The sequence below is a fragment of the Cryptomeria japonica genome, chromosome 7, assembly GCF_030272615.1.
Source record: "Cryptomeria japonica chromosome 7, Sugi_1.0, whole genome shotgun sequence".
Lineage (NCBI taxonomy): Eukaryota > Viridiplantae > Streptophyta > Pinopsida > Cupressales > Cupressaceae > Cryptomeria > Cryptomeria japonica.
The window spans coordinates 637360457-637376745 of NC_081411.1; the positions used below are offsets into that span (position 1 = coordinate 637360457).

Below are 16289 nucleotides of genomic sequence, written 5' to 3' on the forward strand. Positions count from 1 at the left end.
TTTATTGATTTAAAAAATGTCCACTTTGACCTTCTTTTGGTCCCCCATTTTCATTCACATACCTTAGTAATAAATAAAGGCATACCTAGAGCATGAACGATGCATGAAAGAATTGAATTTTTTAATTTGAGGGTATAGTTAATAAGTTCCATCTTGTGGTCAAATATGTGTGGTATGGCAAACACGGTGACATACATGCCGTCTAGAGTATCTCTTCTATCTATAGTAAGTAGCTTGCCTTTCTTGAAGCATTTTTCTTAGGAAGTGCATGTAAGTTTATGAAGATGATACAAATTCCAATGAGGTACTTTAGACTTCAAAAGTGTGTGAGGTTTGGCCTCACCATGCCTATTCCCTTTAAGGTAGGCAAAATTTGTGTGTCAAATGAGTGAAGAGTTTTTCTTATGAGGGAGGCACACACATTATGCATAAATGGACATTTTCATATGAATAAAACAGTAAGTAATATCCATTAGTATGTTTATTAGCCATGTCTTCAACTTGATATTGTAAAGTTCATTTGTAGTTGTCGATCGTGTAACGTGAATAAGTTGTAATAGGAATTTTGGGTTGTACAAGCCATTACTAATGCATATAAAATCTTGGGATAGTGTCTCCATGAATTTTTTTTTTAAGCTTTCCAAGGGACAAGCATTGCAATGATTTAATTTTTGTGGTTGTGGACTATTTTAACAAAATGTATGTGATGATAGTTTATAAAAAGACATCGAAATGGTGTGACATAGTAAATTTTTCCTTGAAACATGTCTAGATAATTTTTGAAAGTCTAAAATATATCATATCCATAGAGATGCTAGCTTCTTGAGAATTTTTGGGTTCATGTTGTGGGAGAGAATAGACATAAATCTCAAATTCTTTACCACTTTCCATCCTCAAATGAATGGGCAAACAAAGGTTGAAATTGAACATTCATGTAGTTGTTAATGGGGATATAAGAAAAGTTATCCCATGGTTGGGACAAGTATTTAGTATACATACTATAATTATTTGACAGAGCCATCCATTTTTCAACAAATCTTTCACCTTTTGAGGCATGTTTTGGTTTTATGCTACCTACCCTACTTGATTTTTAATTGGGACAATCCAGTAGCGAGCTAGAAAATGTAGATTGAGAGGTTAAATAAGGTCATAAATTCATGGAAAAATAATATAGATACATCTTTAATTACAAGAGAGACTAAAGGAGTCTCAACTCAAGTATAAGAGAAAACAATATGCTTAGTTCATAATAGAGCACAAGTTCACTATTGGTGACATGTTTTGGGTTTGTAACTTTAGTGATGGGAGACATTAAGGCCTTGTATTAAAAATTACTCTTAAGATATGGTCTATTTCAAATCATAGAGTAGGTGGAGTAGAATGCTTTTCACTTGGATTTACTATAATATATATGAAAATATTGTCTATGATCAATGTTGATAGGTTATGATTGTTTGAGCCTTTGACATCCTAGATAGGGAACAATAAAATGTTGTCTTACCTTCTTTATATGATTTTACACTTGAAGTGATGGAGGAGTCAAAAGAATATGCATTCTTGACAAAAATGTGAGGCAAGAGAGATAAAAATTGCAAAATAAGGCCAAATGTATGTCTTGAGAAGGCTTGGGAAAGAAGTTCCAACATTTGATTGTGTCTTGAAAGTTTTGGGGACAAAACCCCCTTGGTTAGGGGTGTGATTTGAAAACTTGGCAGAGTTGGTTAGATTTAGAAGGTCATAAGGTAGGGCATTAGATACGCATGGAAGTTCACTTGCAATAGTGCTATGATTTGCTTAGAATAGTGCTGTGTACAATGCTCATTTTCTAGCCCAAATGGCATAGGGTCATTTGTGAAGTTATTCATAATCTCGTGTAAGTTGTTGGGCACATTTAGTTTTTTGGAATAATATTTTTTTGGCCCACTTTTAACAATGGCACAAATGGCCAAATGGTTAAAGGAACATACTAAGCACTATAAAAGTTATGTAGTGAGTGTGTTGTTGGAAGTGGGTTTTGTTGGCCTTTTGGTGATGGTTTAGAACATCATCATTATTTTTGGAGTTGATGATCCAAGTCCTTGCCAGTGGGATGCCAAATTTTGGTGCACAAGATAATTTGAAAGGGCAAACAACAATTAGACCATTCTAGGTGACTTTTCCTCTCCCTTGCTTGTGAGTGAATGAAAAACAATAAAGGGATTGGCTATTTGCGACTCCTTTTATGTTCATTCAAGGGGATAAAGTAAGGTATACACGATTTTAATAAGGTACAATAACATAATAAAAAGTGAAGAAATATGTAACTTGCATAAAATAATTCTCATTAATAATTAATAATTGATGATATAACTTTAACATACTAATATTGAAAATAATAGTAAAATATTAATGAAGTTGGATTAGACCATGGGTTTGCTCCCCATTGGCCTTGGGTTCAAGTACGATGCTCAGATTTGCCTGATGCACGTGGTTTGTGGGTGATTGCGTGCATCCCTAAGGGATTAGTCTTGCCCCAGCTCGCCCCTTTTTGGCCTCAACTTGATAATAAGTAAAATCAAGACAAGACAAAACAAATTGAACGTTAGACAAAATCACTGGAATAACCCCTGAATTAACAATAAACATAAAATAAAATATTAGTAATAAAATATTTATTATTTTTTTAACTATTTATTTATTTTTTTTTCCAATTAAAATTGGTGTCATTTGTTCTTGCCTAATATTTCCTCTATATTCTCATAAATTCTTCCTAATAATAAATCCAAACATATTAAATTTCTCTTTATAGCTAATTTAATAGGGTGATTAATCGAAACTTAGAAATCCATGTTTGAAGCACACTCGGATTAAGACATGTGTCTAAACTAATAGATTTAGAGTTTTTTTCCCGTTGGAAGGAAATCGTTTTCAGACTGAAACAGCTGGCTCGGCTGCTACCATGGACGAACCCTCCATAACTCTCCATATCAAGTTCGGAAGTGATTCTTTGCAGGCAGCGCTCCCCGCGACAGCAAGCGTGAAAGATCTGAAAGCTCACCTTCAATCTCTGACCAACGTCCTTCCACGAGGACAGAAGCTCATTTTCAAAGGTTTTAATTCGCTTTCTGTATTCGCCAAATTTAAATTCGCAGCAATTTCCACCTATGTTAAGAAATAGTCTGTGAGTACTTTAAAGCGCAAATATTTAAGCGCAATATATTCGATTGCAATCACGATGAACTTCTCATGAGAAGGTAAAACTCAAATGTGCATTCGTCCTAGGTATTTTCTCCCTTCCTAAGGAAAATTAAAAATAGGTGGCTTTTTCTAGGCTTAAAAATTAGAAATATTTTAGTTTCAGACAGGCGACATGCTGCGTACCGCTCTGCATACAGGGCTTATGCTGATGGCTACGCCAAATTTAGAATTGATTTAGTTATTGCATCTCGATCCTTATGTCGAAAATGCTTTCTATTAGTTTGGGGCAAGAGTAGATTTATTCCGGAACTTCTTCATGAGGTCAAAGCAAGTAGGTATAAAACTTAAACAATATATATGTTAAATACAGAGAAATCTCTTTTTGTGGATGCCAATAAAAAGTCTCGTATGTTAAATTGGCGTCTGGCTTCTCCCAGTTTGAAAAATAAGTCTTCATCTTTTCCTTTTACAGCTGTTATATTGGGCCACTGCTGCTGAGAGGGAAACAAAGAAAAATCACAAATTAAATCTAACGCAAAGTCATACCTATTTAACCTAATGCTCTGTCTTGGACAATGCCACTGGTAATTCAGTTGCTTGTAATTGAATGAATGAATGAGTTTTAATAATGTAGACGAGACCATCAGTCTATGGGACTAAGAGCATTATCGTTAACTATTTTTAATTTCTTTCATTATCAGTTCTTCTGTTGTAGATCTTGATCAATAGACTGCTCACTTTCAAATTGTCCTCATATCATGTACGGATATCCTCATAAGTTGCACACTCAAAGATGAAGTGCCATTCGGTCCATTCAAGTATCAACAGGTTATCAGAACTATTTCAGTTAGTTGCTCATTTGCTGATTTTATTTTTTTAATTTTAAGCTGGTGAGGCCTAGGGTTGAACTGCTGCCTTTTGCTTGCTAGGATGTTCACATTGAATCTGCAGATTCAGCCATGAAGAATCTGAATTTCTCTAGCTGATGCATCTATTGCACAAATTTAGGGGATTGGATTGCACCTGATTGGGAGACCCGATTGTGCCCTGGAAATCTAAAACCATAAAAGTTCAATATTCTCACATCCATGTATATGACAAGAGGGCATTTAGCTGTCCATTGCTACAGTAGCCCCGTTTGAGGTCAGAGTAGCATTGGCAGTCCTTTGCTACGGTGGTCAGTTAAAATGCCATTAATAAATTGATACTTAATCATTTTCATAACTGAAGTATAGAATATGGATTTTTTTTCTCAGGAAGTGCCTAATTATAACAGGTTAATAAACCTATTGCATCGTCATAAGTACTGACACATAGGCTTTGAATGATTTTGACGATGACTATGCTACTGTACATGACAGAAAGAGAATGGAGATAGCAGAAGCTTCGTTTGTATAGTGAACAAAGAGGACATGCCTTGCATAATTAATTCTTTTTTGCTCATAGTATTAAGACTCTACAAGTTTCTGTTAGATTCACAGAGTTCTGAGCTGAGCAGGCAGCTTCGATTATTGCTGTTTATGTTGGTAAAACTGAAGAAATGAGATTGAGAGAAATTGGCGTGCCTTCTTAGTTTGAGAGAACTACCTTATGCTATATTAACATAGTTTAGAAGTAGACGGCAGTTTCAAAAGGGTCTAAAATAGACAATAGTTACAAAGACTGCAGTTATAAAAGAGCATGTACAAAATGGCTGTTACACAATTATAACTAAAGATACAGCTTAATTATAACAATAACAAATATTATTTTAATAACCACTGTAACCCTGCCCCCTCAAATGGCTAAATAAGAATCTTTTCTTGCCAAATGTGACTCACTACTATTGTGTGTGACTCACAAATGGAAGGCATATGCATTGCTTTCATTGATTGGACGGTGGATTACTCCTGCTCATGTGGGAGAGGAAATGGAGGAGCAGGGAGTCTGGAGGATTACCCTCTTCAAAATAGCTCACTAAGTTTTGAATATTTGGAGAAGCACATTATAATTTCCTTGGATTCAACAAAGGTTTTGCATATGCGGAATCAGTCCACATTCAGGACATGGATTTGGAGGATGTGTATAGAATTACTACCAATATCTAGGATAAATTTGAGCTGATTGATGAAGGAATCTTGAATAGGGAAAGTTCATTGGAGGTAGATCCGGTATTAATGGAAAGATGGTTAACAATAGATTACAAGCTTGTAGGAAAGGCTCGTGCCAATGTGCATAATGTTCCTATTTGTATCACTAGTTTCGCGATACCAATGTAGAAAGAGCTTACCGAGAATGTGTTAGTAAAGTGGGTTTGCAATTGCATTTTAGCACCTATGTAATGCCCGCCAAAATACCCTAGAGAAATAAAGCAAAATAACATACTAATGGAGATTTTTTAATTTTTAAAAACATCATTTAAAGCTACTCACATAACCAACCACTCAAATGCATTAAACATTCATTAACATAATATGCACATAACTATATGAACAATCAAACATATTCACATGTATTATCAACACAAGCGGAAATAAACACAATATCACATTTATCTTCCCTAGGGTATCTTAACGTCATTACTTAAACTAACAACATAAGCAATAACATCATAATCACTATCACAATTCAATGCATTCTAATCTTTATCATTTGCTCTTTCTATGCATCTCATGTAATGTTACTTCTAATCTTCCTATCATGAATGTATACATCAATAAAGCAACTCTAACCAATTTCCTATTAGATTCATTTTAAGAACACCAAATCCAAAGGTTCCTACTTCCATTAATTCATTCCTTCTAACATCATTAATCCATTTCAAATGAAATTAATCACATTACTTGTCCTTTCTTAATTATCTTAACATCCACACAATACCAAGTACACTACAATTATTCCAATACTTTTATTTCCATTAATGAAGCAAAATCAAGATACATTATGATACATCATATGATCTCCTACAAATGTCATAAAATATATCCTAAAGCATCATCTACAAATATATATCCATTATCCAATTACATCAAGGGCATAGCTCTCAAGAGCATATTACAAACACATTGCTCATCATGATATCCACAATAACACATGTCCTTTAATCAATTACATCCATCTGCTACAATATCTATCCATAAGCTGAAAGCACAAGAATCCACATCCACGCATGAAGCATCCAATGAAGAACATCCCAATGGAAGAAGGCATCAAACCACCCGACCATGTGGAACCAAAGGAACCACCCCTCATGCTAGGAGATGACACAAGGTCCCACACACACTCTAGACCTAGGCTGACACCTAACAACCAAAGAGACTCAACAATACCAATGTCACAACAAGAGACAACTCAAGCATAAGCCGACACAACATATGGCTAATCATAAAAGATAGAAACTCCCAGAGACGTACTGATCAATCAAGGTAATGATCAATAACCAAGGACCAAGGACACATGTAGGAGTGGAGTGTCATCACATGCTATCCTCACAAAGAAGGGAACCACCTTGATAGACATGACTTTGCATGCTATCCTCACAAAGAAGGGCATCATCCTGATAGACATGTGGAGCCATTTCAACCTATGAGAGAAAAAGGGAGATTGACTTGCCATCACAATGGCCTTCCCAAGCTTATCCTAAAACATCCTCCCTAGGACTAAGTCTTGGGGTTCACATCCATTATTATCTTGATTAGATGAATCCTAATTACCCAACCCATCTATTTAATTATTAATGTTATCACTTATTTAAATCCAAGAAAACTTCCAATGTACCTTGGTGGTCTAGGCTCTAAGCATCCTTACTAGGAACCTCCTAGCAGCCTATCTCTCACGACCCCGGTCATCACATGAAAGCCCATTCCCCCCTAACCATGTTCCAAGACCTCAAATCAACAATAATAACAAGGAGGCTCATATGCAACATCAATGAAGAATCCATATTACATGAACAATCAGCAATGCAACCCAAATTGCCAAAATGCCAACAATGTCAATATATACAACAAGAGCCTCAATAAGATCTCATACATCAAGCATGTTGATGTTTGTAGCTATGGTCAGATCCTTCTATGGCCGTCATAGCTTATATAATTGTCTAATTGGCCTATTGGCCTTAGACAATTATAGGTCCGAGTTATGGACACTTATTTGCACTAATGTATTAATCACATATGTGCCAATTTGCTTTTGTAATTATGGTATATATTATTATGTGAATGGCCAACTTGGGAGTCCTTCACCTCTATGTATTGAAACGTGCTGTTCAGAGAATAGCCGACCCTTGGTGAAAGGTCACTTGCAATATATTTAAGTGAGATCGAATCTCCACTCATAACCATCGAACATACACAATTCTACAGTAGGCTGAATTTAGAAGAGAAGTGCTCGGGGGAGACAATCGGGTATTGTCTATGGTTGGGAGGGTAAATCATTGTCCGTGGTTAATCGAGCACACCTAAATCAACATGGTATTAGAGCGTATTCGACCTTGTGCCTTTTCTTTCATAAATCAATTATCATAGCAATGTGTAGATTAGAGACAATGATATAAATGACGATGAGTCTTCTCACGATAAGTATCTGCGTTGGGAAGCATAGACACCATGATATACAAATGCAAATCGATAATTATGTGAACTTGCCGTTACACAATCACAAAAGGATATGAACTCTGTGTGTCTGATTCGAAGATATGGTTATGTCTCAAATAGAATCTGTGTCTGAATATATATGTTCACTCAATGTTTGAATGTCGATGATTGCAAAGTCCGTGAATCTAAACAAGGAGGATGCCGTCGAACAAACTATTCACTGTATATCGTTCTCCTGAGTATTGAGTCGTGTCTCTGATTAAGGCCAATAAGAGTCTGAATGCTGGCGATGTATATGCTGATGAATTGATTTGGAATGATTATCGACTCGATGGTGTTGTATGGTCTTCTGGAAAATACTGGATCGATTCCTTATTGATGAATGTTTTGCAATGGCGTGACCAATGTCTATATTGTCACCCGAACTGTTTATCGATATGTGATTTCGCGGCACTGGTATGATGTGTCACAGAGATGAATATCACTTGAGATCCTTCGTATATTTGCTAGTAATATCGCCTGTTCACGATGATGTGGAGATGTACCGTTTGATCGCTGGGTATTGTTGATTTGTTTTTTGTACACGACCAAACACAGAATAAAATACCTAAAAGTACCTTATCCTCTCTTGATTAAAGTCTCTGAATGCTGAAGATGCCGCGAAAAGGATCAATCGGGATGACTTCAAGGTTCTTTTTTGTAGGATCTCTACGTGTGGATAAGCACCAGTGGTCATTGTGTATGCTGTTTCTTCAAGGGGCCTTACGTACTTTCAGAGAAAGCTTGTCTGTGTTACTCTCTTTCCAAATGAAGGAACAGGATTTTCCTAACACTAACAGATTTTTCAAAAAATGTCAAAAGATAAGGGTTTCAAGGAAGAGATACTTAAACTAATCCTAAGAATGACTCAATGAAGGCTAGACTTGATAAGATTCTACCAATTTCAGTATCGCCAAGAGATTACAACTCTACTAGAATTGATGCGATCTTGTAAGGGGATTCAATAACTTTCAAATCATCAAGGATATAGTTACTATCATAGAGATACATATCAATACTTCCAATAATGATTGAATTCTTAATCAATCTCAATGTTTCCAGTTGACCACACAAGGCGTCCTCACAATCAGTAAGAAGCTAGTGGTTTGGAATGTGAATCTTATTAACGATCAAGCACAACACTTCGTCCTTCAAACATAAAATTTAAATGCTATTTCAACTGAGAGTGATTCAAGAAGATAAACAATCATAACGATAGCCACAAGTATTGCAATAAAACACCATAACTTCAATATTTTATTGATCTCATAGCCAAATGGACAACAATTGTTCAAAATCCTTTCTTCACTACTCAATCTTGCCACAAACAATGACTAATTTCTCTCCCACTTTCTAACTTTCTAAACTTCTAAACTCTTTTTTCTCTCTAACTTCTAACTAACCCTTTAAAATGAAATGAGTGAGGGCATATATAGCATCCTCAAATACAATGAACGGCTTGGATCAATTCACGATCAATGGCCAAGATTTCACAATGAAACCCTAATTAGGGTTTGTTACAACAAACTTAATTCTGACCAATGAAATAATTGCATTATTTGGACACATGTCTTCTCTGGAATATTCGACCAATGGATAGCCGGGGTAGTGTTGTGACCATTTCACACATTGCCCCATTTAAATGGGGACCCCCTCTTTTTTTTGCTCGTTTTTGCTCGCCTTTCGCTTTGCTTTTTAGGGTTTTGGTTTAGTTTGTTAGTTGTCTGGACCAGGGTCAAGCCTTAGGGTTTCTGTTACTGTGTTTTCAAGCCAGAGTCCAGTCCAATTTTGAATTTGAGAGCTTCCTCCCAAGGGATGCAATTTTGGAAATAAAGTCAATTCGCCAGTTGCTAAGTAAGTTGGTCTAGTTTCAATTGGGATTTTGAGTGCCACTCTGAAAATTTGTCTAAGTGTTGATGATGAGTGTTTGATTTTCGTCCAATTAAGTAGTTTTGACCAAATTTTGAAAATTTTGATAATTGATCCCGGGCATTAGAAATGACTTGTTTTTGCCTTGTGAAGTGATTAAACTCCCAAAATCTTGATATTTTGGCCTGTAGGAGCAAAATCGCTCCTGTCCCTCAGTGAAGGACCGGAGCTCGTTTCTCAAAATCTTACTGTCCTTGCAGGATCCAAACGAATTTCAGAGTAGAAGTGGTAAAGGGAGGCATGATCTTTCCATTGAATATAATTTGAAGAATTTCGCAAAGACAAAAATGTGCCAGGAGTAAAAATCGCTCCTGTCCCTCAGTGAAGGACCGGAGCTCAAAATCAAACATTGCCTTGTCCTTGCAGGATTTAAACAATTTGGCGATTTGAGGAGAACCAAGGAGATATGTTTCATCAGTTGAATATAAGTTGAAAGCACAAACATGAGGAAAACATGACTTTGAAGCTAAATCGTTCCTGTCCCTCAGCCAGGGACCAGGGCGAAAATCAGTGGTAGCTCCCGTCCCTCTCCCAGGGACCAGAGCGAAATTCCTCATAAGGCAAAATTTGAGCAAAGATCAAGTGAACATTAATTTTGAAGCAAGAAAGGAGGATGAAATGAACCCGTTGAAGACAAATTGAAGATTACAAGACATCAATAGGAGACTCAAATTGGCCTAGGCGCTCCTGTCCCTCAGTCAGGGACCAGAGCGATTTTTGCCTTAGGTCAATTTCTCGCCAAGTTTGAACAAACTCCAAGGCAAAGATGAATGAAAGGGGGTACTACAAGACCATTGAAGATAATTTTGGAAGTTAGCGAAGTGTGATGGAGCCTACAAGTGAAAATTCGCTCCTGTCCCTCAGCCAGGGACCAGGGTGAAATGTTAGTTATCTTGCCTTCCACTCAAGTTTAAATCACTCCAAGTCAGGATACAGGGTGGCAAGGACGTTTTGAGATGTCTCGACGAAGAACGAAGTTGCAAGGACCACCAAGGATGAAGGATTTACACTCAAATACCCAAATTCGCTCCTGTCCCTCTCCAAGGGACCAGAGCGAAAATGTTTAAATGAGGCCAAATTTGGGTTGCCATTCACATTTCAAGTGTTTGAAAGGAAGTAAGGAACATCATTTTGCGCCTTGAAGACAATTGCAAGTCAATATGATGAAGATTTTGCACTAAATGCCCTAGTTCGCTCCTATCCCTCAGTCAAGGACCAGAGCGAAATTTCTATGGAGGCTTAAGTTTTGGATGTTGATCACGTTTCGAGTGCTCAATAAGGATCAAAGGACCTCATTCTACGTTGTGAAGGTGATTGCAAGTCGATGGAAACAAAGATGACCCCAGAATACTAAAGTTCGCTCCTGTCCTTCAGGCAAGGGCCAGGGCGATATTCACCATATTGGCCAGTTCTTTCAAAAATCACGCTAAGTCAAGGACGTACAAGGTTGCACAGGGTCAAGGTGTTCTTAAGAAGATGATATGCGAGGAAGTTAAACGTCAAAAGGTGATCAAATTGAGCCAAGAAGCTAAATCGCTCCTGTCCTTTAGGCAAGGACCAGGGCGATTTTCATTAAAACACTCATTTTCCTTCGAAGATCATGTCAAAGCAAGATTATATTGGGTCGAAGATATCATTTGGAAGGCAATGAACAAGAAGCAAAGATTAAAAGATGATGAATTTTGGCTAGAGCATAAAGTTCGCTCCTGTCCCTCACCAAGGGACCAGGGCGAAAACCATTCAAACATCAAAATGCCTTGTTAAGGACGAATAAAGTAAGCGTGAACCCAAGGGATAACGTCATTGCTTGCCATATGATGAAGATTGGTAATCGAAGAAGTTGGGATCAAGGAGAAAACACAAGGTTCGCTCCTGTCCCTCACCAAGGGACCAGGGCGATAATGGTCACAAAGGGCATTCGTCTACGAAATCAAATCAATCAAGCACAAGGTTCTTGTCAGAAATGCCAGTTTCAACGTAAAGATGAAGATTTTGAACGTAAAAGGTAAAGGAATCAAGGCTAAGATGGTAATTCGCTCCTGTCCCTCTCCCAGGGACCAGAGCGATATGGTTTGTATCTTTCCACCTCTCCAAATTTTGGCGCTAAAACATTTTTTTGAATTTTATTAAATGCTAAAAATCGATAAATTCAATTAAAAGTTAGCATTTAAAATTTGCGCGTGAGCATTTAATTAATTATTTCTTGCCCTTAAAAAATCGAAAAATTAATTGCAAAGGCATTAATTAATTAATTATTAATTTAAATAAAAATCAAATTGGGACGCTTGTGTTTTAACTCTCAATTATTTACAAAGTCGGCCATTGGTTTTTTTATTAAAATTGCTTTTAATTATCTTTTAATTACCAAGTCGGCCTAAGGTAATGCATGAGGTAAGCGCCTATAAAGGGGGGGAGTTTATTTCATTTTCAAATCATTATTCAAATATCCTTCACATGCGATTTGGAGAGGTGCGAATTGTGTTCAAAGTGGAGCGAATTTCATAAAGGAGAGGTGCGAATTGTGTTGGAAGTGGTGCGAACATCATCAAAGAGGAATACGAACTTTGATTGGAGGTGAGGCGAATTTGCTATCATCAAGACATTGAAGACCCCTTCCAAAGGTGGCGAATTACTAAAGAGGACGTTCATTTGAAGAGAGATCACGTGGGAAAGCTTCAAATTAATTTTTGCCTAGGCAATTTTCTTCATTTTGCTTTTTAGAGTTAAACTCTCAAGTAAGGTATGGCGATGTGATCCCTTTCCTTATTTTGAATTTTGATCGTCATTGCCTTAAATTTTGAATTTTGAAATTTTGAATTTCAATAGCTCAATTGTTTTTTAGGAAATGATAACTCAAGGACTTATCATGAAGTTTCCTAAAATTAATATCTAATCTATGTTCATACATTGCAAAATCTATTACTAATTTTGAAATGTTGTGTAGGTATCAAGATGGCGACTCCCAGGCTCGAAAGATCTACAAGTCGAAAGACTCTTCTCAAGGAAAATCAAGCCAGATCAAGGACGGTCTCATCAAGGACGATCAAGCAAAGATAAGGGCAACCTCCTCCAGTCTAGCATGGACAAGGCAACCTCTTCCAATCCAGCCTTCCAAGGCGAGGTACATCAATCATCCTGCGAATCAAGGACCGAAGGAGTTAGAACAAGAGCTAATTAAAGATAGCTTCTCAACGACATCAAATTGAATATCTACCAAGCTACAAGTGTCAGACAAGGTGGCATCCTAGTCATCACTCCTCCAGTCGGATTGGTCCACCTCAACAATGTCCAGGTTCAATGTACCTAATTCATGGAAGGTGGCACAAACTCCGATGTACCTACCCTAGCTATCCATTGGTGGAAATTTCTAGAGAGGACATGTGTCCAAGCAATACAATTTTATCATTGGTCAAGCATTAAATGTTATGTAATGGTTGTAACAAACCCTAATTAGGGTTTAGGTGTCATAATCTTGGCCATTGATCTACTTTTTGATCTGGACCGTTCATTGTAATTGAGGATGCTATTTATACCCTCATTTCATTTCATTTTTAAGATTAGAAAAAAAAGAAAAAACTAGAAGTTAGAGAGAAGTTAGAAATTATTGAGAGATTAGAGTTTAGAAGCAATTTACTTTTGTAGCAAGATTGAGTTTTGAAGAAAGAATTCAAACAATTGTTGTATATGATGGCTTTGAGATCAATGAAATATTGAAGTTATGGTGTTTTGTTGCAATTCTCTTGGTTATCTTCATGGTTGTACATTTTTCTTGAATCACTCTCAATCAAAGTAGTGTGTTAATTCGAAGGACAAAGTGTTGGACTTGATCTTTGGTAGGATTCGTTTTCCAAACCACTAGCTTCTTGCTGATTGTAGGAACGCCTTGCGTGGTCGACTGGAGATATTGGAATCACTCAAACCTTCAATCATTGTTGTATCTTGGATATGTACCTTCGTGGTAGTGTCTTTGATCTTTGATGCATTGAAAAATCATTTGTTACCTTAGAAGATCGCATCAATTTCAATTGAGTTGTTAATTTATGGCAAAATTGAAGCTGGTAGAATCTCACCAAGTCTTGTCCACATCAAGTCATTCTTAGGGTTAGATTAGATTAGACCTCTTGCCAACCCTATCGTTTTGACATTTTTGAAAAGCTTGTTTAGTTTAGCAAAATCTTCGGCAACGTAAGGCCCCTTGATGACACAGCAATCACAACAACCACTGGTGCTTATCCACACGTAGAGACCCTACTAAAAAGAACATTGGAGTCATCCTAACGGATCCTTCTTGCGAAATCTTCAGCAGTTAGCGACTTTATTCAAGAGAGGATAAGATGCCTTTGGGTATTTTATTCTGTTTATGATTGTGTACAAAATACACGTCAACAGGTAGGTACATCGAAGTTAGTGCCATCTTTGATGAATCAGGTACATTGAATCTGGACATGTTGAAGTGGACCAACTCGACTGGAGGAGTGATGACTGGGATACCACCTTGTCTTTCCTTCAAATGTTGGACTGGAAGAGGTCGTCCTTGATGAGGCTGGGCTGGAGAAGGTCGTCCTTGTTGATGTTGGGCTGGAGAAGGTCGTCCTTGTCCTAGCCTGGTCTTCTTTCATCTGCCAAAACAAACCAAAAGATGATTCAGGACACATGATAAATTCATTTCAACATAGCATTTTCAACTTAAATCATCAACAAAAAAGATATTAAAATGAAGTTAGTTCAAGACTCTTTCCAGGGACAGACCCTATAAGAATTTCGCCCTGGACCCTCTGGAAGGGTCAGGAGTGAATTTTGCATTCTTGGCTCATTTAGACCTCCTTTCAACGTTACCTCACAATTAGCTCCTCGCCTGGCCCCAACAAGGTGAAAAATAGCAGTTTCAAAGGATTTCGTCCTGGACCCTTTGGAAGGGTCAGGAGCGAAATTCACTTTTTGCTTGCCTATTCACACTAAATTTCACTTTCTTCACTTCACTTCATCTGGAATCCCCCATATTGAACCCACTTCTCAACTTGGCAACATTGGTTCGATCTTCACAAGGCCCAAAAAGGAGAATTCGCTCAAGAAACTAGCCAGGGACAGGACCTATCCAGAATTTCGCTCTGGACCCTTTGGAAGGGTCAGGAGCGAAATTCTCTCTTGAGCTCAAAATTCACATTTTTTGAAGATCCAAATCTTTTCAAGGCATTCCAAATCACTTCTTTTACTGCAATATAGGCTTAGTTTTACTCAAACCTTGAAGGAAAAGGTGACTTTAATGTTTTTCGCCTTGGACCCTTTGGAAGGGTCAGGAGCGATTTTCTCCTTTTGTAGCTCATTTTTGATCATTCCAACTTCAATCCACTTCCAAGGCATAGAACATCTTGTCTTTCTCCTTCCCATGGTATAAAAACCAAAATCTTATCTTGAATTGCAAGGAAAAAGGGGAATTTTAGAAATTTCGCTCTGGACCCTTTGGAAGGGTCAGGAGCGAAATTTTCATTAGGCTTTCAATTTTGCATTCTTGGCAACCAAAATTCATTCTAAGGCAATCCAAATGCCTTCTCACACCCTTGTCCTAGCTTGGCCTTGCCCAAAATTTTGAAAAAACAATGTTTTCAAGGATTTTCGCTCTGGACCCTTTGGAAGGGTCAGGAGCGAAAATCTTGTCTAGGCTCAATTCCTTCATCATTCATGGTCTTTAACAACTTAAAGTCATTCTTAAGGGCATGCTCTTCTTGATTTTGCCTCATCCCACACTTGACCTAGCAATAAACTTGATAGCAAAAGAGGTTTTGAGAAAATTCGCTCTGGACCCTTTGGAAGGGTCAGGAGCGAAATTTTCATTTTTGACCCAAAATCATCATTTTCTAAACTTGAAACTTCTTTGCAAGGTAGGATTTCGTCCTTCATCACCCTAGGAATAAGATTTCATGTCCAAGAAAGGTCAAAAGGTAGGTTTATAAGGAATTTCGCCTTGGACCCTTTGGAAGGGTTAGGAGCGAAATTTCCCATCCTGGCTAGAATTCTTCATTTTCACAATCTTCTAATCATCTCCAAGGATTTCAACATGTTCATACTTCATCTCATCATGCCTTGGACATCAAATTTTGGCCAAATAAGGCAAGAAATGTGTTTTAGAGAGATTTTCGCTTTGGACCCTTTGGAAGGGTCAAGAGCGAAAATCTTAACTTGGGCTAGATTCTTCATTTCTCCCTTTCAAAACGACCTCAAGAGGCAAAGACAAGTTATTTCTCTTCCATCCACGTCATAACAAATAAAAAACTTGACCTTTTTCAATGTAAAAATATGAGTTTTTAGGAATTTTGTCTGGACCCTTTGGAAGGGTCGAGAGCGAAATTTTCATTTTTTGTCCAAAACCCTTCATTTTCAATGCTTTCAAACCTTTCAAAGGCAATAAGAATGTCCTAGCTTCCTTCCAAGGTACCTTGCAAGTCAAAGATTAGCCAAACTTAAGATGAAATGTGCTTTGGGAAGATTTTCGCTTTGGACCCTTTGGAAGGGTCAGGAGCGAAAATCTCATTCTAGGCTAGATTACTCACTTTTCAAACTTCAAACCACTTC

At 37.4% G+C, this 16289-nt stretch overlaps 1 protein-coding gene across 3 annotated transcripts in view; it reads left to right on the forward strand.

Moving 5' to 3' along the window:
• Positions 1 to 2842: 2842 nt before the first annotated feature.
• The window catches only part of LOC131057396 (plant intracellular Ras-group-related LRR protein 8), a 248971-nt gene continuing 235524 nt past the window's right edge, over positions 2843 to 16289 (forward strand). The window contains exon 1 of one of the 3 annotated variants that reach the window (XM_057991568.2): positions 2843 to 3089. In XM_057991568.2, coding sequence (XP_057847551.1) covers positions 2939 to 3089 — 151 coding nt within the window. In that variant the 5' untranslated portion in view covers positions 2843 to 2938. The remainder of the gene's footprint in view (positions 3090 to 16289) is intronic. The other 2 variants (XM_057991567.2, XM_057991569.2) reach the window with 2 other exon arrangements.